At 38.3% G+C, this 19,449-nt stretch overlaps 1 protein-coding gene across 2 annotated transcripts in view; it reads left to right on the top strand.

Moving 5' to 3' along the window:
* OXCT1 (3-oxoacid CoA-transferase 1) overlaps positions 1 to 19,449 on the top strand; it is a 94,216-nt gene that overhangs the window by 38,226 nt on the left and 36,541 nt on the right. For both annotated transcript variants that reach the window (XM_054398205.1, XM_054398203.1), the window contains exons 8-11: positions 11,873 to 11,980; positions 14,346 to 14,457; positions 14,957 to 15,051; positions 15,678 to 15,726. In XM_054398205.1, coding sequence (XP_054254180.1) covers positions 11,873 to 11,980; positions 14,346 to 14,457; positions 14,957 to 15,051; positions 15,678 to 15,726 — 364 coding nt within the window. The remainder of the gene's footprint in view (positions 1 to 11,872; positions 11,981 to 14,345; positions 14,458 to 14,956; positions 15,052 to 15,677; positions 15,727 to 19,449) is intronic.

The following is a 19,449-nucleotide window of genomic DNA, read 5'->3' as shown; positions in this document are numbered from 1 at the left end:
CACACCATCGGCACAGTAATTTTTGTTTATCCAAAAAGGAGAGAAAAGAAGGAAGAAGTAAGCGAAAGGAAAGAAGAAGAGGAAGAGAAAGAAAGAGAAAGAAGAAAGAAGAAGAAAGAAGAAAAGAAGAAAGAAGAAAGAGAGAAGAGAAGAAAGAAAGAAAAGAGAAAGAGAAGAAAAAGAGAAAGAAAGAGAAGAAAGAGAAAGAAGAAGAAAGAAAGGAAGAAGAAAGAAAGAAAGAGAGAAGAAAAGAAGAAAAGGAGAAAAAGAAAGAAGAAAAAAGAAAGAAGAAGAAAGAAAGAAAAAGAAGAGAAGAAAAGAAAAAGAAGAAAGAAAAGAGAAAGAAAAAGAGAAAGAGAAAAGAAAAAAAGAAAGAGAAAAGAAAGAAAGAAAAAGAAAGAAGAGAAAGAAGAAAGGAGAAAAGAAAGAAAAAAGAAAGGAGAAAGAAAAAAGAAGAAAAGAGAAAAAGAAAGAAGAGAAAAGAAAAGAAGAAAAGAAGAAAGAGAAAAGAAAGAAAAGCCCACCTCCAAATGTGAATGCTCTTTTGTTGTTTTTATTTACCTTCCTTATACCCAGTTCCTTGTGTCTATATGTGCGTGTGTGTCTTGGTTTGAGCTGAAACAGCTCTGGACTGAGGACAGAATCAATTTAGCCCAAAGGAGTAAATAAACACTCACACAGAATTGGAGGTTAAATAGAAATGGTATTTACAAAAATAAACAAAAGTACAAAAGGCACAGATGAAACATTCAGTATTGGCCCTGGCCTAGCCCCCACCAGCTAAAGCCCACACTAGGCCTCTGCTAGGCCTAAATGATGCATCAGAAGTATCCCCCGAGCCAGCCAAACCTCCTGCCCCACTAGGCCTTACTGCCCTGGCCAAGACAGGCCCAGAGCTATGCAGCAGGAAATAAATTCCCACCTGCCAGGCCTCACTCCCACACAGCCAAACGCGGTAGCAGCAGTCACATGCCCAGAGCAGAGAGGCGATAGAGGGAGAGAGCGAGCTGACTGGACAATATGCTCATTATATAGGGAGATACAGTAAAAGGCAACAGAATTACAGAATATCCGGTGCCTCCCTCTGGAAAGGACTGTCCACCCCCTTGGGGAAGGACTGTCCTCTGGAGGAATTTTTCTCCTACAACAATGTGGTTATTAAAAGATGCCACCGGAAATCAAAACTTTTTTACAGGTGTTGTGCAGGCCCTCTTGTGATGATTAGGCTGGGCTAGAAGGGAGTTCAAAAGGTAGTTCTTTTTACATTTGGTTAACATGCTTCTGATTTTCAGGGGAGGAAACATCTTTAATAGTTTGGTCTTGTGTTTGTGGGTTGTTGGGTTTTTTCGTTTCCTATGGTTGCTTTTCATAGAATCATAGAATCAAGAAGGTTGGAAGAGACCTCAAAGATCATCGAGTCCAACCTGTCACGCTACACCTCATGACTATCTAAACCATGGCACCAAGTGCCACGTCCAATCCCCCTTTGAACACCTCCAGGGATGGTGACTCCACCACCTCCCTGGGCAGCACATTCCAATGGCCAACCACTCTCTCTGTGAAGAACTTTCTCCTCACCTCCAGCCTAAACCTCCCCTGGTGCAGCTTTTTCACATAACTTCTAATTATATAGGGTCCAGATTTGGTGCTTCATGGCTGGCGTATTGAATATTAAGTGGTTAAAATTCATAGCAAATCAAGTTGTTGCTGACTACTGTTTCTACACATAATAATGTGCGGGAAGATTTGAATTTGTTTTTCTTTTATCTGACTCTTACATTTTCTTTCTTTCTAAATTGATACTGTAGTGAATGAGTATCATGAGTTTCAGAAGCTCATTGCAGATACAAATATTATATTCAATGAAAAATATAATTTTATCCTTGTATGTTAAGAACAAGTAAGACATTCAAAAAGAACAAGCTAAAGCAAGTCCATGGTTGTTCAGTAGATACTGCAGATTGCCAGGAAGTCAGTGTGCTGAGATGTGATGAAGAGGTTATTAATTTATGGATTAGGAAATACAAAAAATAATTTTTAGTTACAAAAATTATTAATAACCTAGTAATCACTGTTTTATATACATAGATTCTAGAGCACGGTTGTGAAAACATATCCCATAACTGGCTTGGTATGTACAATTTGACCCAATTAGAATATTTACAGAATTAATTTCTAATTAAGGGAATGAAGGGTGCAGTTCAGTGCTTTGTCCACCAGATGAAGACTCAACAAGATGCTTGGCGGCTTTAACTATATACAGAGAGGATTTACAATGCTATGAAGAGGCAATTCAAACTAGAACATCATGTGGCTAGGCGAGGGTGCTTTGAACTGAATGTTAGTGAGTGTTGTACACATGAAAAGATACACTGTGTCTTTGTTTGTAGTGAAGCAAGATGCGGGGGTTGCACTGGCTGCTCGCTGGCTTACGGTCTGCCTAGGGTTGGCCTGGGGCAGGTCCGTTCCGGGCAGGGGAAGGCTCCCAGGGCTGAGGCTGCGGCTGAGTCACTGGCAGGCCACAGGGGGACTTTCCTCTGGATGGTGACTTACTTTCTCCTCCCACCTCTGCGGAAGGGGCAAGACTTTCCGCCAAATGGTGACTTCCCTGGGCAGGGATGTCCCACAGCACCACTGTGGTGGCCGGGCACCGGACGGATCAGTGCTGCTCCCGGATGGGGTTGGCCCGCACAGTGGGGTGGGGCGAAGGTTCCTGATAGGCGGGGTTGGATGTCCCAATCCCAGCGACAGGCTTCGGGGAAGGGATGTAGCTACACGGAGTGGCGGTTCACCTTGGCTCAGCTCAGATTAGCTGACAATGCCGATTACTCTTGGCGATTGCTTCCTGTTTAAGGTTACAGTGCAGTCCTTGGCTTGAACTCAAAGGAGAGCGGACAGGACTCTCTCTCTCTCGAGAAGTCCCTGGTTATATTACCCTGGCAGCATAGGCTTGTGGAGCGACGAGGCGAGCAGCTCTGTTTATCTCTCGTGAGCAGTGGGGTCACACAGGGCAGCTAAGTGTGATTCCTGCTTGTGTGAGCTGATACCCACAAATTCATAGCTGCTCGGTCTGCTGCTTATAACTGCAGCAGATGCTGGACTGCTGGACTTGGGCTAGTCCCTCCCCCTCTGGGCTAACGCTTACCCTGGGGAGTCCAGTCCTCTTTAAGACACGGCGAAGTCTTCTTCCGATCTGCTGGGACTGGGCTTTCGACGCTGGCTTTTGTGGCTTCAGCGAAGGGATCTCCTTTGCTGGTTCCTTGGGCAAATGGAGGCACCGCGCCTTTCCTGGGATGCTGGCTTCTCCGTGTTGCAGAGGCCACTAGTATGCATGTATGTGGGAGAGAGAAGGCTTACAGGCAATGCCTTAAGCGCTGCAAGCTTACATAGCTTGAGCAAAGCAAGAGTGTGCAAAGCTCTGGAGAGAGCAAAAGGAGAGAGCAATTTGGAAACAAGTGGAGTAATACCAGTTTCTCAAGGCTGGATCTGGCCAATGGGCACACTTATCAACAACCTGCTTTAGTCTATAGAAAGCATGAAGCTAGAATTATGCCCTTAAATGGAAGAAGCAGGATCATGCCATGTGATGGGTGCATGTAGCTGTTTGCCCCTTAGGAGACAGGTTGGCGCCTGGGACTTTGTTCCCTGCTCTGGAAAGGAGGGTGGAAGAGGGGACATGGGACAAGTTTTCTAGTATTTGGGGGCATAATTCTGGGCATATGGAGCCTTCACCACAGGAAACTCGTGGAAAGCCTCTGTTTGCTCCTAAAGCTAAATTTAGTGTTGGTTTGTGGTTTTTTTTCATAATGATTTGCAGAAATCCTGATACAGTGTGCATTTAAAGTCTATATCATTAATAGTTTGTAGGTTTAGCATCACACAAATTTGAAAACCAATAGGATTTCAAATACTCTAGCTTTAACTTTTGATTCTATTTACTAATATGTACAATAAACTAATGATAATTCATATGTCCTGCTTTGTGTGTAAGATGTGTTAATCAATGATTTATCAGTCTTTGCATTTTAAATCACACATGATTGTAATACTGAAAAGTTTGTGCAGAGAGTTTTAGGCATGACTCAAGGAATTTTTATGGATGTATGCTTTTATTTATGTGTTTTCAAGTAATAATTTGTGTTCTGTACTGTTAACATCTTGGACAGAGATTTTTAGTACAAAAGGAGAAAAGATGTGACATCCAATCTGAAAATCATACAAAGAGTTTAACAATGTGAGTTAATTGCCTATTGACATGAAACAAATGTTTGGGTTTTTTTTCAGGTGGTCAGAACATTGAGATTTGAAGAGCTGCAGCCTTGTGACTATTGCTGCAGTGAGAATTTTAATCATATGAATCAGTAGCCCAGATTTTAGTTTTCTCTTCCAGTATCCTTCCCACAGACGCTATAGAATAGAATTATTTAGCGAGGAAACTTAGGATTTATAGAGAAGTAAAGAATCGTGATATCAAAGTGGTCCTGACTTCAAATCATGCTGAATTTTCAGGCTGCTGAAGGTGATAAAAGAATGGATGAGAATCACAAAGCTGTTTTATATTTCTGTCTCACAGACAATTTCCTGGTCTTTATTTGAAAGTTGCCTAGTCTTCCATTTCTTTCCTAAACTGTGTTGAATTGCATAGTAGAAAACCTACACTCATGAAGTCCAGTGCTTGCTAATGTACACCTATTGGTATTTCCATGAATTAGATGATGATTTCCTTAAAATTTGTCTTTTGTGATTGATCAATACCTTAAAAAATGCTAAAATAACTTAATGTTTAGACAGGTGTTTAGGGTTTTTTATCATAGCAAACCAGACACATTAGCCTTTGGAGTAAGTCAAATGTATTGCATCTGTTTTCGTTTTTTTCTGATGAAAGATGTGAGGAAAGGCAAAGAGGAGAGATGAGATATATTCCTAATCAAAACAGGTGAAGTGTGTTACCAATTGGTGTGTCAGCAATGCACTACGAAGTACTTATGCCCCCGGCTCTCAAAGTGCTGAATTTCTCAAACACTCTGAGCATCAAGAACTACAATTGAAGGTACAAATCCATCTAGCAATTATTTTTTGCAGTAAACCTAATTTCTCAATAAAAATAGCACCCTACACTACCTACAAAGCAGAAATATTGCATCTTACAATAGGCATAATGTTTGCCTATTATAATTCCAGACTGATGGAAGTTATACTGGTCTCCCTTGTTCTTTTAAGTGAATTAGGCTTGTTCTTGTGTGCATTTGCTTTGTGGTATCAAGGGTTTGGGGGCTTACTGGTTGTTTCTTTCAGTTGTGTATTTTGAAAAGTCATGTCAATTTTCTATCATTCTGGGGTAAGGGCAGCTGAGAAGCACCCTTCTGGCCCAGACAGCAGTGCATTCTTGATGCTGTGGTGTTTGGTCATATCCTGTCAGGCATTTAGGAGGGCTTATGTGCTTTGTGTTTCCTGTTTTCACCAGCAATTAGAAAAGACTCTTGTCCCCATTGCACACCAAAGTAGACTACCCTTTGATTTTAATTTACTTAGGTAGGGGGGAGCTTTACACCAGTTGATACTGGTTTGATGTGCTTCAGTGGTTATTCCCTCTGATTAATAAATACAGAGACAGATCAGGAGATTAGAGGTCATACTTGTTATCACTTTGAATACCTGATGTGCTGACAATTTGTAATTGTTACTAGAAGGAAAGAAATTGGAATTTTCTCATTAGGCTGTGATAAATAAATCCTTCTGTTTTTATGGTGTGAAAGACTGATTTAGCATGCTTCTATGTAAGTTTCAGCATCAAACAATGTTTTTGCTTTGGTGAAGCACTTTATTCTTGTTTTTTATTTCCATATAAATCTAATGCTCTCCTTTCCAGGCAGCTTTCAGGAAGCATAATGGTTAAGTGGAAGAAGACTTTTCTTTTTCCTAAAATTTTTTACTTACAGTCTCTTGATACCTGCATTTCTGTGGTTTCTTACTAATCTGTTGGAAGTGTCTTAGCTTCATGACACACTACCATGAGTTGTTTTCTTTCTTCCAGTCCTTTCCTGAAAAAAATACTCTCACTACCTTCTTCCTTATCACTGTGGAAAAAATTATATTGATCTTGAACATTTTCGGGTAGTTGGACTGGCATAGCCTTGGAAATAGAAAGAATTCCACTTTGATTGGTGCAATTAAAGCTCTCAGCTTTTAATTTATGATGCTGGGTTGTTTTTTTTCCCACCTCTCCCTTCAGTACGTAAATTCCTCTTAGTTACATTTTTTAAGTAAAGCTTAAATTTATCTTCTCACCTCTAAGTTACATTTTCTTAAATGCATAGGTGATGAGATCTCTTCCAGTTGCTTTTAGTTTGTCATTGCTTTGATATGAGTAAAAAACCAAAATCTTTCAATGACTTTAAAACTGACATTGTTACTCTTTAGTTTTTGATTCTTCTTGTTAATATATGAACAATTTTAACAAAACAAAAAAGTCTGCTACTTATTCTTACCTTCTAATGAGTTCAAAGACTTTCAATCTAATGTATTTTGAAAATAAGCAATGAAGTACAAGAATAATGTATTTAAAGCACATATGTTTTGTTTGCAGAGATGTTAGTCAATACCCTTTTGGTAATGTTAGTATTACTAGCAGATACTCTTTTCTGCACTGGAAGGCATTTGGATGTGGTCAGTTACCTTATTCAGCAGAGGTACCTAGTACAAGTTAAGAAGGTCCTTTTTCTGTTAGCCAGCCCTTCACAGATGAAGACCATTGTGGGTTTTTTGTTTGTTTTCTTCTGGCTCTTTTTCCATTATTTTAATTATTTGATTGAAAAATTATTACATAAAATAATCTAAAAGAATATTTTCAAAACTGACTTTTCCAAATCTGAGAAGGCAATTACATATTTATTCCTTGTGGGTGGTTATGTTTCATTTTGTGTTAAGAACTTAGATACTGAATACAAATTAGGCACTATATAATTAAAAGGTAAGAACGTAATTCTGTTCCTGTTTTTGTTGTCACTACTGTAATCCAGGTAAGCACACTAAAATTAAGCAGTGAGCACTAAGAATTCATCTCATTTCATTAAGTGATCACAACTAGCATCAGTTCATTGATGGCTTATACCAAACCAACCGTATTGTAAGAAGAGTTTAGGAGGGAATCACTCCTTAGGACTGCCTGCTGCCTACTGGGACTGGTAGATTACTGGATCTCAAAGTAATCTCTCATACTTTTAATTTGGATAATTTTACAATAGGAAAATCCAAATGAATGAATTTAAGGAAGCAGTAAAACAGCTATGATTTTTCACTCTTGCTTTCTGCATACAGAATTATATAGACCTACCAGTGCAAATCATCAAATAAGCAATTCCATCAGTTTAATGGAGTAACTTCAGTAAACAATAATAGTTAGCAGACTTTCCTTTTTTATTCATTATGTACTTTGCAAACATCTTGAGAAAAAACCTTCCAAAATACATTTTAGTAGTACATATGTATAGGCAAGGCTACTTATTGTTGAAGTAACTACTTGGTTTATAAAATAATTTCTATTGTGATTTAAATGAGTCTGCCTAAATAAGTTTTCATTTTGGGTAAAACTGTCCAGTTACACAACAGAAAGAAAAAAAAAAACTAATGTTGTTTTCTTATTCCTTTGAGAAATTTCAGTATTTTCTGACTTTGAACATATTCTTGAAACTTAAGAACATCTTGGTTGTGCTAATGTGTTGTCCTAATGTGTGACTAGCTTAAAAATGTCTGAAATGTAGTCCTACATGTGTGGCAGAACTTTTTCAGAGGCTGGTGGTCTTTCATGCATGCGGATAGTTTTTGTAGATAATCAAGTATGCTTCCTCATTTCCTTGCATTTCTTATCCCAGAAGTGCTATGTGAGAGTACCTACAGCAGATAATTCAGTACAGTCTGTTTTCTTTGCTGTCAGCAGTACAGCATGGGGGGGGGGGGAAGTTAAATGCGTGGAAAGGAAAGGGGTGTTTGGAGGAAACGGGCATCAGGTGTAGAGAAGGGTGAGAGAAGAGATTAAATAATTAGAAGTGGAGCTAACTGAGGAGCTTTAGTATAGAGAAAACAAAAGTCAAATACATACAATCTGTCAGGGGCTCCTAATTTATGGACACATTACGTGGTGATTATTGACCAAGTTGTACTTTTATGAGATTAATTGGTAGATGCTTGTTTTTTGAGGTTGTGAAAGTCTCTTCTTCAGGATGGCTATTGACTGGACTAATTTCATTATCATAGGAGTTTGGCAGGAGTAGAAATTTCATAGTCTGGCTGATCTTAGAGTCAGAAAAAAGACAGAATTGAATTTAGAAGGCCCTCTGTTTCATCTCCCTGTCCTGAGGGACCTAATTAGGCTGTAGAAAATGGTTAAGAGGTATATACTCAACTATTTTGGCATGAATTAATCTGTCATTGTAATTTTTGCCAATTTTTGGTCAAGAACCAGAGTTCTTTATCTTTCTTACTTGAAGTTCATAATGTTTGAGGTTCCCATTCTCTCTTTGAGCTTCAGAACTATCTCTGAACTTCAGAAGTTCTGAAGTTCTACAAGTTCAGAACTTGTAGAAGTGTATCTGAATTCCCACAAACAATAATATATCAAACTACTTTTTAAAAGGGAAAAACAGATGTAAATTACCGGAATAAGTGATATTGTGAAACAAATGACCACTGATTCTATGAGTGCCAATACCAAAAGGAATGGCAGAAGGCTCTTGTGAATCATAGCAGAGAACAGCTTTTATGTTCTGGGTGTACTTGGAGATAAACCAGTATTCAGAAATGACTGAATTTATTCATTCTGTTCCCATTGTCAGCAATTATACAAGATTTATACCCAGGAAGAAAACCAATGCTGTGAAACTCTTGAAACGATGAAAGAATTTTGAATCCCTTCTCAGAAAAGGGAATTCAGCCCATGCTGTCCCTTAAAGTTAGTCTTCAACTTTACCTGTGTAGCAAAGTTGTAAATGTTTTCTCTCTTTTAGCATGCTGATGATGTTAAGATTTAAAATAGACTCATGTGATTGAGGCAATCTAAATGAAACACAGGATTTTGGTTTGCTAATTAAAAATAGTGCAGGACATGGCCAGCTGTGATTAGTTCCCTCTTTGTGCGTTGCCAGACTTGTGTCTCTTGGGTGAGATGCCATATAATGTTCTTTCATGTTTACAAGGATTCTTCTGTACATGACAAAATAAAGCCTGAGGCAAGGTAAGCAAGAGAAAAGAAAGAGCAGAAGGATAGATAGGATGGAGAGCAGAATACGAAGAAAACTCACACACATACTTTTGAATACTGATACAAATGCTACAAGTCTCATCGAGGCTTTGGCTGTGGTCATGTTATGGAAAAGACTCATAAAGAAATACGAAACCTTAAGGGGAAGTGAATATGTCCAGTGATGTAACTGGTTATTTTTGCATTATTGTTCTTATCTAGAAAGGTGCTTGGGCTATGTCTTGCAGCGATCACAGAAAGTTAAGATGCTAATTCCCGTAGCTATCACATTCCTGGTTTCTGTGGTATCATTGCTGGCAATACTGATGGGGGCTGCTGGCAGCCTATCTGCAGTGTCTCAGCTGCAGTATCATCTAACTCCTTGTGAGAAGTGCTGGGAGAGAGAATTGGAGGAATCAGGTGACATTTGTACTTCCCTGGTGTGAATTCTTTCTTTTTCCGTAAAAACATGCTGTTTAATTTCATTTGCAGAACCGAATGGTATGTATTCTTGCAGGCATGACATGCACATTTTTAATCTCTTTTCAAAATTCCGTCTTACCGCTACATGGATATTGTAGCACACTTAATTGCACTTCATGCTTGTTTCACAGAATGGTAGAATATGTAAATTACAAAATGCTAGTGAGAATAGTGGGGGGCTGTCTGTCGACACAAAAGTATTCCAGACTACGGAGATATTTAGGCTTATTTGAAATCCCTAGGACAAAATAAAGTTTGTTTTATGTTCATTTAATACAATAAATAATAGTGTTGATGGTTCTTGTGAGGAAAAGCTATCGTGCCAACTGCTGTTTCTACAGAGACTGAATACTAACTAATTAAGGGAACGGGGTGACTGATAACAAAATCCAATAATTTATTTTTGGATAAATTATTTATTCTGTGTATTCTGAGTGGGGGAGAGAGAGAGCATGTGTTAAATTTCTTTGGAGTTGGTTGAATTGTGCCAGCAAATATTTTGGTTTTATAAGGTCTGCTACTGCAGCAAATTACATTCTTTTATGAGAAAGTTCAAATCAGTAGTAACTGGTATTCCCCAAGCCTAATTTTCCACCTGATAAGTGAAGATCAATTTAATTAGAAAAGGTGAATTTGGGAATTTTTGATGATCATGGATGATACGCTTGTGTTGAAAAAAAATCTTCCTTGAAAAGTCTTCTCTCCTGCTGCTTCTCCTTTTGAGCAGGTTCTTACAGAGTGCAGTGTGCTTCAGTTTTGTGCTTCAGGATATTTCATTTTACGTTGTGTTTGACTTGACCTCTGTATTAATTTTGAAATTAATATGTAAAATAATAAGTGAGATATGGCATGGATGCACTTGCACCATTTTTTCTTGAATATAGTGTGGATTTTTAAAATACTGATTTGATTGTCTGTCCGTAACTTATGGATGTGTAATTCTGCTGTCCATGAAGACTGAGGTTGGTATCACTGTGGCTGTTGTCTCTTCCTTACCACCTTTGCTTTATAGAGGTCAGAACTTGCTTCATCCTGATTCTTTACCCCAGAGCTTTTTTTTAAAGACATCATCTGAAACTGATCCTGTGGTCATTAATTTGTTAATTTTTCCTCTCCCTCTGCTGCTTTAGGGTAAATTTGCTTGCTTGTTTATTGTCACACTTAAAGGCACAGTAGGAAGATAATTGTCTATGAGATGTACAATAGATTTTGCTATTGATCACATTGTGCAGTAACAGTAGGATGCCAAATTGAATTTTAAGCTCTTTAACGTTGCTTCACTAGTGATGACTGCTGAGTGATGTACCCCTACTTAGGTCATACCTTGGGTCTTGTTTTGGAGTTCTTAGACTTTAGACATTCCTGAAAGTTTAATTATGTCCTGGTGATAAAGCAGTTTGGAAACAATTAGTTTCTTTTTGAATAGATTGTTTCAGATTGTTATCTTCAACTCTATTGCTTTACAATTGTACATTTTCTCTGTGGTTGGATGCAGGCACAGCCCTAACAGTAGTGTTTTGTGTCAGAGAGAGGTGTGTGCTCTGTACCTGAAACTTGTCAGGGTAAACACAAGGCATGGCTGAAAGTCTGTGTTGCAGGCATGTTGGACATAGCAGGGTCTCCAGCAAGACTCTCCTGAACTTGAACAGAGAAGGAAGGAAAACCCTGTTGTCTGTGATGTTCCAAATAAACAGCATTTCAGATGTACTATGTGTGGATCAGTACGATTTTGTGCTGAAACAGTTCAAATGTTTTCAGTTTTATTTTTAAATACATTATAGAGAACAATTCAGCTTCTGTTTCCGTATTAAAATTAGTACTTCTGCTTTGTTATCTAACATTCTGTAACTAGCATATTGTTTCCTTCTGTTTGGATTTCAGTTGCTCGTAGTTCTAATGTAGCTGTGTGTTTCTTCAAGGTAGTTGTATAAATTGGGCTGCAAAAACATAAACTATTTTTAATTTACATGTAGAAATTTCCTTTGAAAGAAAAGGAGATAAGCACCCAAATCAGCCTATTTTAAAATGTTTGTCTATTTTGTCCTATTCCTTTGTTATATTGATTCACTGTGTATTTAATATTTGAAACTTCATTGCCAATAAAATCTCATATTGAATATTTTCTTTCTGAATACTTTCCTGTTTTCTATGTAGGTAGAAGAAATTGTTGATATAGGAGCATTTGCCCCAGAAGACATTCATGTTCCCAAAATCTATGTTGATCGCCTGATAAAAGGAGAGAAGTTTGAGAAGAGAATTGAAGTAAGTACCTCAGCTTCTTGGTCACAACATATTTCATCTTGGGGAGTATTTTAGAATTTGCAGGTTTTTTACTTTATCCACCAAGTCTTAGTGCTGAGAAAATAGCGTGACAAAGACCTATAAAGTTTGGCTAAGTGGTGGAGCTTAGGTGGGTACTGGAGACTGTTAGTAGTGGGCATGTAGGGCCAGTCTCAGCTCCTTTTGTGCCATGTATTGAATTACATTGCACTGCAAACCTCTTGGAACTTTTCTTTTCCTTTCTTTTATCAGGAACTTTTTTAGCCAGTGGCATTTCTGGTCCAAATAGAAGATATTGATAGCTATTCCATCACTAAAATAATATTCCATCACTTAAACATCCAAGAATATGATAACTATGTTTCTGTGTCTTTTCCTCCCTGAAGCTGTATCTCTATATTCATATTGGTGATATGACAATGCTCTTAAAGTGCAATTGAAAATTCTGTATTTTTCCTGTGTCTCCATACTCTGGAGGTGGGAATTAACTCAAAATGTCATCAGAAGAGCTGGTGGAGGGGGAGATATGTGACACAAGGAGGAAAACATCTTTAAAAAAAGTGCAAGAAAGGAATTTTAATAATTAAACTTTTATTATTAAAATCAAGTTGCAGAGTCCTAGAAAGTCATACAAGGCCTCTTCTCCAAGTAAACTCTTTTATGGATGTTAAGGATAACAAGTGGGATATTTTTTCCCATCTTTTTGTCCTGCAAAAGCATATTACATGTTGAGAATTGGACTGGAAACAGATGTGTCAAATGTTTTTTCTTTTTCCTTTCCTTTGGGCAAGCTGTATTAGACTGCAACTAATGGCCTGTTTCTTTCTTCTGAATGGATACAATATCTCACAAAAAGGCTTTTACCTTTAATTAGAGAAATACATTTTTACATTTATTAAACTGCTGTTCCTGTTGCAGTTTAGCAGTGGATGCAAAAGTGACTGTCAAAGAAGGCAAACACCTGGTTTTCCTTGGCTTGGCTGCATAAGTGGATACCTAGTCAACTGCCCCCTTCCCAATATACTTAAGAAAAAAAGGAAGTGGAAGAGGAGGAAAGAAATCTAAGCCGCTATAAACCGCACAGCAAAGATGTAGCAGAGATTAATTTTGTTTGTGTAATTTTGTAACTCAAAATTGCAATGGCACCTCTCATTAATAGAGGTATAGGAAGGAAAAGACAGTTTTATTGACTCTTCTATAAAAAAATTATACGTGGTAGAGGTGGCCATACATGTGAATGCTTTGAAGATGATAGAGGAGAGATAAGAAATAAAGAGAATATAGAGAAGCCAGTCTGTCATAATTCTTACTGGTTTTGAGTAGCAGTTCTTGCCTAATGTAGCTAAGATGAGATTCCTCTAGTTGAAGTCATACTTTCTATCCAAACTTCTCTTTGCTGCAGAGAAAGCCTCTGTGATTGTTCTTACTCTTTCTATAACTTGTAAGTGAAGCAGTTCTAGGGAAGAGAGTCACCGTGTAAAAAGAAGGTTACTGGGAAATCCAAGAGGGCTGATAGTGGCTATTTCGGGCTGCCTAAGAGGAAAGTGACTCCCAACATCAGTAAAGAAGACTGCAAAAATTCTTATATGGTGATGAAAGGGAAAGGAGGAGAATTTTGCATGTTGTGTTCATTATGGCCTGAAGTAGGAAAGGATGTGAAGACATAATGTTGCCCAGAGCAGTTTTATGTGCATGGGAGAGATGCATAAAGAACATAATCTATGTGAACAATAATTTATAAAAACAGTCTTACAACTTTCTTGAATGTCATGGCATTTTCACCTGGATGTGATTTAAAAAGCATCAGCTTAAGGCTAGGAAGTCTCAGGAAACCAGGCAGATTTCTGCAATATTATACAGATTTACATATTAAAAATTAGTTGCTCATCTCCCAGTAACTTTAGATGACTGGCGTTTGTCTGTCTCCGGCATATAAATCTAGAATGCTGCCACTTAATTGGATGAATGCAGGACAGCAGCATTTTTGTTTTGGGCTGGCATTTTACAAATATATTCAGGTATCTCTGGGTAGTGAATCTCAGAGTTTTTATTTTTTGCAGTAATTCTTTGTTCCTTCTTAGCCACTTATCTGTTTATCATGTATCATATTTCAGCCTTGGCAAAGCAGACAAAGAAATAACATTTTGCTCTAAGGCTATCATTGGGGATATTGGATGACTCTATTTGCTTAAATAAGCTTCAACAGATAGAATCAAAGGCTGTTTTTTTTGTAGAAAAAGCAGTATTCTTAGACTGAGTATCTCAGTGCAATCACAAATCAGGCTCTTGTGTCTTGAGAAGCAAGAATCTGGAATCTCATCTTTACTTATGATTAATTCTTTTTCAGCGCTTATCAATCCGAAAGCCTGAAGATTCAAAAGCCAAACAAAAACAAGGAGACAATCTGAGGGAAAGGATCATCAGACGGGCTGCTTTAGAGTTTGAGGATGGCATGTATGGTATCCTTTAGCTGTGCTACATGCAGGTTAAAGTGATGACTCACTAGAATAACAACCCCAGCTGTTCCATTTAGAGCAGGTTATTCACTGTGCACCTTGTCTTTCCCAGAGTCTTAGATTTCCTCTTTTTATTAATGCTCTATTGAAGTAGGTGTTGTGGTAAGACGTAGGGTACCTGGAGTTTTTATTCTGGTATATCTGATAGTTTTGTTAGCAGTTAAATGTTTTGCAAGAATTTCTTAAAGAAGTTATGTACGTTGGAAATGAAGCTTACTTGCACTGTGAAGTTTTTATTGTGTAAAGCATTTGACAGAACACAGTTAGACAGCCCAAGTGATGAAATAATTAATCACAAATATGAGGCATATAACTGAAAATGAAAGTATTTGTGAAGAAAACAGTTCTAATCATAATACAATGATTTTTGTTTTGGGGTTTTTTTTGTATACTACTTTGCACTACATATGTTCCTATTTGTGCCTTAACCAATTCTCTTCAGCTAATCTAGGTATTGGAATCCCACTGTTGGCTAGTAACTTCATCAGTCCAGACATAACTGTTCACTTACAGAGTGAAAATGGAGTCCTGGGTTTGGTAAGAGTGTGTCTTGATCATTGTTGCAGTCTGCTTACCTTGTAGTGGCTGTGCTTTATTCCATGGCCAGCCCTAACTTAATTATAATTTTACTTAAAATCATGCTCAAATAGACACCACATTGCATGATCATAAATTCCTCTCTGTAATGCAGGGAAGTTTTTAAGAAACACACATTTCAGGTATTAGCACTACTTTGCTAAGTATATTTCTTAAGTATGTGTTTTGCTGTAAGACGTCAGAACCTTTAGTAGTTCACATGACCAAGCCTTGTAAGCTTAAAATGAATATTATTTTCACTGTCATATGGCTTTATGAAGTTGCACCTACATACCTGTTTTGAAAAACATCTCACTCTACTTAAAAACAAGAAAAAAACCCCACCCGAAATCCAAACCAAGCTGCCACTTCATGATTATTTAAAATTTCTAATAGTGTTTCCATCACTCCTGATACATTAGTTGATGTAAATTGTAGCTTGTATTATCAGAGATGTTCTGACAAAAATACACATGCCTGTGATGGTTTGCTATAAGTAATGAGCATTTTGAAATAATAAAACAGTTACGAATTGTATCTGAAAGATATTTTAATATAAAGCTAACATATGTCTGTGTTATTGTCAGGGTCCTTATCCACTTGAAAGTGAAGTAGATCCAGACCTGATTAATGCAGGTAAAATCTTTTACATAATCTTAATTTATGGGAAATGATTATACATTGTTAATCTGAAAATTTTATTTTCATACAGTATTTGAACACAGACACCTGTTTTGTTTACTTACAAATATTAATGTATTTGTATTCTTTTTATGTGAAGCTTGGTTTTGATCAGGAGGTATTTAATATTCGAGTTAGAGAGCTCATGCTTTGATGCATTTTTGTAGCTACTGAAGAAAACTCTCTTCCAGGCCAGGCAGTAAATGGTCAAATATTTCTTTTCAGAAATGAGCTTGTTTTGTGAGGTCTATATGCAGCTACTTTTAACCTTGTGTCTTCTAGAAAGCAATATTCAATGATTTATGTCTGAGACATCTTTTAAAATACCCTGTGTATAATGGCCTGGTTTATTTCTGGCTATTGAGTCGCCTGGAATGCAGCAGATTCATTTGAAGAGGGAACAGTAGCCAGGACAAGGGGAAAGAGTTTCCAAAGTGGGACCTGACACACTGGTGGGCTCTGCTGCAAGTTTCTGCCTTTGCCACTTCAGGAGGGGAGTGCCAGTACTCACATAGTGTTTTTGCCCAGATGCTTTGAGGCGTTTTACCTCCAAAGCAGCCATACAATGTAAAAACTTGATCTTTTTACGGTTTAGTGCATCTGGCTGATGTCTCTTTTCTTCATGAAAGGTTCTGTCTGTGTCCATTCTCTGTTTCATGTAAAATTACACTTATATTTTGCATTGTGACAAAAGAAGTAGTCTTCAGCACCTTATAAATTCTCACTGATATTAATGGTATAGGTTACAGACCCATGGCTGACATCTACCCATTTTTTTATGTATGGTTACAGTCACAGCTATCTACAGATACATGGAATCACAGATTCGATTAGGTTGGAAAAGACCACAAAGTCCTGCAGTTAACCTGACACTGCCAAGGGTACACCCATATGTGTGGGTGTGTGCGTGTGTTTTTATAAAGACATTACCTTTCCCAAGTGCTGTTAGCAAGTACAATTAAACTCTGAAATTTCAAAGGAGATAAAACACTGACATCAAACAAGCTTTTAATGTAATATAAGGGTGCAATCCAGCAAGTGTTCACTGACTTGAAATATTTGCTGCCTGCCTTAACTAATTGATACCATTTTCATACTGCTATGTTACTGCCCCCATTTCAGTATTATGTTTTAAATAAGAAGTTACTTAAGGCCATCTTCTGATTTGAGATAAGAAATTATTAAGAAATCGAGTCCAGCATTCCACCAGTAGTAGCTAGGTGTCACTGGAGGGAAAAAATATTTAGAATAAAAACTGTTTATTATAGAAGGTGAAATTATGTGAATGCACGTTATAACATAGATGTTAGTATGGGTGCACTAGAGACAAACGCATTAAGAGAGTGATAATGAAGAAAAATAAGAACTTGATAAATACTCTGAAAAATCATTGTGCTTTTACATGGATGTCAGGATGATTTTGAATTGTTACTTATGCTTGATAAATATTTTTAAGAGATAATTTTGCAGGGATGAAGCTAACATAAGAAGTTGGAAATCATCATTCTAGTATTGGTAATTAATTGCTTAGTACCTTCACATCTTCCTTTGAAGCTGCAGTAGGTAGGACCTGGGATAGGTGAACCTCAGCTATACCACCAAAGTCGTTATTTTTATCATTGCCCAAACAGCCAGAAACTGCAAAATCCTACTGATGTTTGCAATTTATAAAACCGTGTGAATAAAACAGAAGCTAAATGACAAAGAAATAGGAATTCACGTTCATTGATTGGAACAGTCCAGCATATTCTCCCAAGTCCACATTTTCTAATTATATTCCCTGTTTGGGCTTGTTTTGATTGGGAATAAATTAACGAGTGGGAATTATAAAAATATAGTTATCTTTATTTTCCCAAAAACCCCACCCCAAATTTATGTACAAACTAGTTAAATTTTATTTACAGGTTCTATTTGTTTGGGAATTCCACAAGGATGCTTATGGGAAACTTTAGTTCAATTTAGAGAAAATAGCTTTACCACACTTATAAAATCAGAGGCAAGCCAGGACCCTAGGGAAAGACGAGAGTGCCGAGTTTTACTCATGAGGGTGGAGTAGGAATTTGGAGATGGTCCCTGGATCTCTCCTTACACAGCAGCCTCTAGAACTGCAAGCTTTATAATCCAATTTGTAGATCACATGGCACAAATCTGAAGGAAAAAGGACCCGCCAAAGTTAAAGTGTCTTTAGACACAGCTCCCACGAGGCAAATCTCATGAAGCAGCACTGCCTTAGCAGTGCAAGAGAAGCCTACTGCTGGCATGTTTCCAGTGAACAGCCGCAGTTTATGGCAGGCAGGGTCGCTCCAGCAGGAGGTAGGGAGCAGGAACCCAGGGGACGCAGGTCTGGGGAGAAGCCAGGTCCAGGTGCTGCAGGCTAATCTCTCCCAATTTTGCTGCAAATCTAGGGGGAGGTGATTCTCCCCCTCTACTCCGCTCTGGTGAGACCCCACCTGGAGTACTGCATCTGGTTCTGGAGCCCCTATTGCAGGAAGGATGTGGATGTGCTGGAGCGTGTCCAGAGAAGGCCCACCAGGATGATCAGAGGGCTGGAGCACCTCTGCTATGAGGACAGACTGAAAGAGTTGGGGCTGTTCAGTCTGGAGAAGAGAAGGCTCCGAGGTGACCTTATTGTGGCCTTCCAGTATCTGAAGGGAGCCTACAAGAAAGCTGGGGAGGGACTTTTTAGGATGTCAGGTACCGATAGGACTAGGGGGAATGGAGCAAAACTAGAAGTGGGTAGATTCAGACCGGATGTTAGGAAGAAGTTCTTCACCATGAGGGTGATGAGACACTGGAACAGGTTGCCCAGGGAGGTGGTAGAAGCCTCATCCCTGGAGGTTTTTAAGGCCAGGCCGGATGTGGCTCTGAGCAGCCTGATCTGGTGTGAGGTGTCCCTGCCCATGGCAGGGGGGTTGGAACTACATGATCCTTGAGGTCCTTTCCAACCCTAACAATTCTATGATTCTATGAATCCAAAAACAAGTCCAAACCAAGTCCCAAAACGAATCCCAGACCTCTTTCTGGTCACTCTTTTTAAGATTTCCCTAGACGGTGTGTCCAGTGCCAATATATACTGGACGCAAAAAACCCAGCCAATCACAATTCCAGATCCCAGCACAGGCTTCCACATGACTGAATACCCTTACTGCTCTGTGATTCAGGTGTCTTCTGCACGGCATTTTCAAGTAGTGGGTAATGTGTTCTTGTTACATTGGTCTGTGATCTCAGCCTGCATCTCTCTTTTCTCAGCAATGCCTTAGCTTGTCACGATATATCCCAGGGCTCTCATTCAGTGTTGCTGTTCATAGGTTGTGTTGTCTTTTTCACTGCCTTGGGAAAAGCAATTCACGCATTCTCACAGCTGATCTGAATGCTTGCATGGTGAATTTCTGACTGTGATCTGACTTTCAAGACTGTTTGTATGACCTTAATTCTATACTATTTTTGTATGTCAATATTTAATTTCCATACAACGCCTTGTCATATGAGATACATCAAGTGAACTTGGTAAATTAAATCAGGTCTCTACTTTAGTTTTGGTACAGTGCTTCCTCCCCATTTCTCATCCTCTTAATTAATCTTTGTCTCTTTACCTTGTTTTCTGGAAACTGTTTAATGATGTCTTATCCCTCTTCCCTTTTGTTGTTACACTAACTTTTTCTTCACAATGTTGTCTAC

Source organism: Indicator indicator, chromosome Z (assembly GCF_027791375.1).
Source record: "Indicator indicator isolate 239-I01 chromosome Z, UM_Iind_1.1, whole genome shotgun sequence".
NCBI classification, from domain to species: domain Eukaryota; kingdom Metazoa; phylum Chordata; class Aves; order Piciformes; family Indicatoridae; genus Indicator; species Indicator indicator.
The sequence above is the reverse complement of the archived record's forward strand: the minus strand, read 5'-3'. Positions and strand labels throughout refer to the sequence as shown.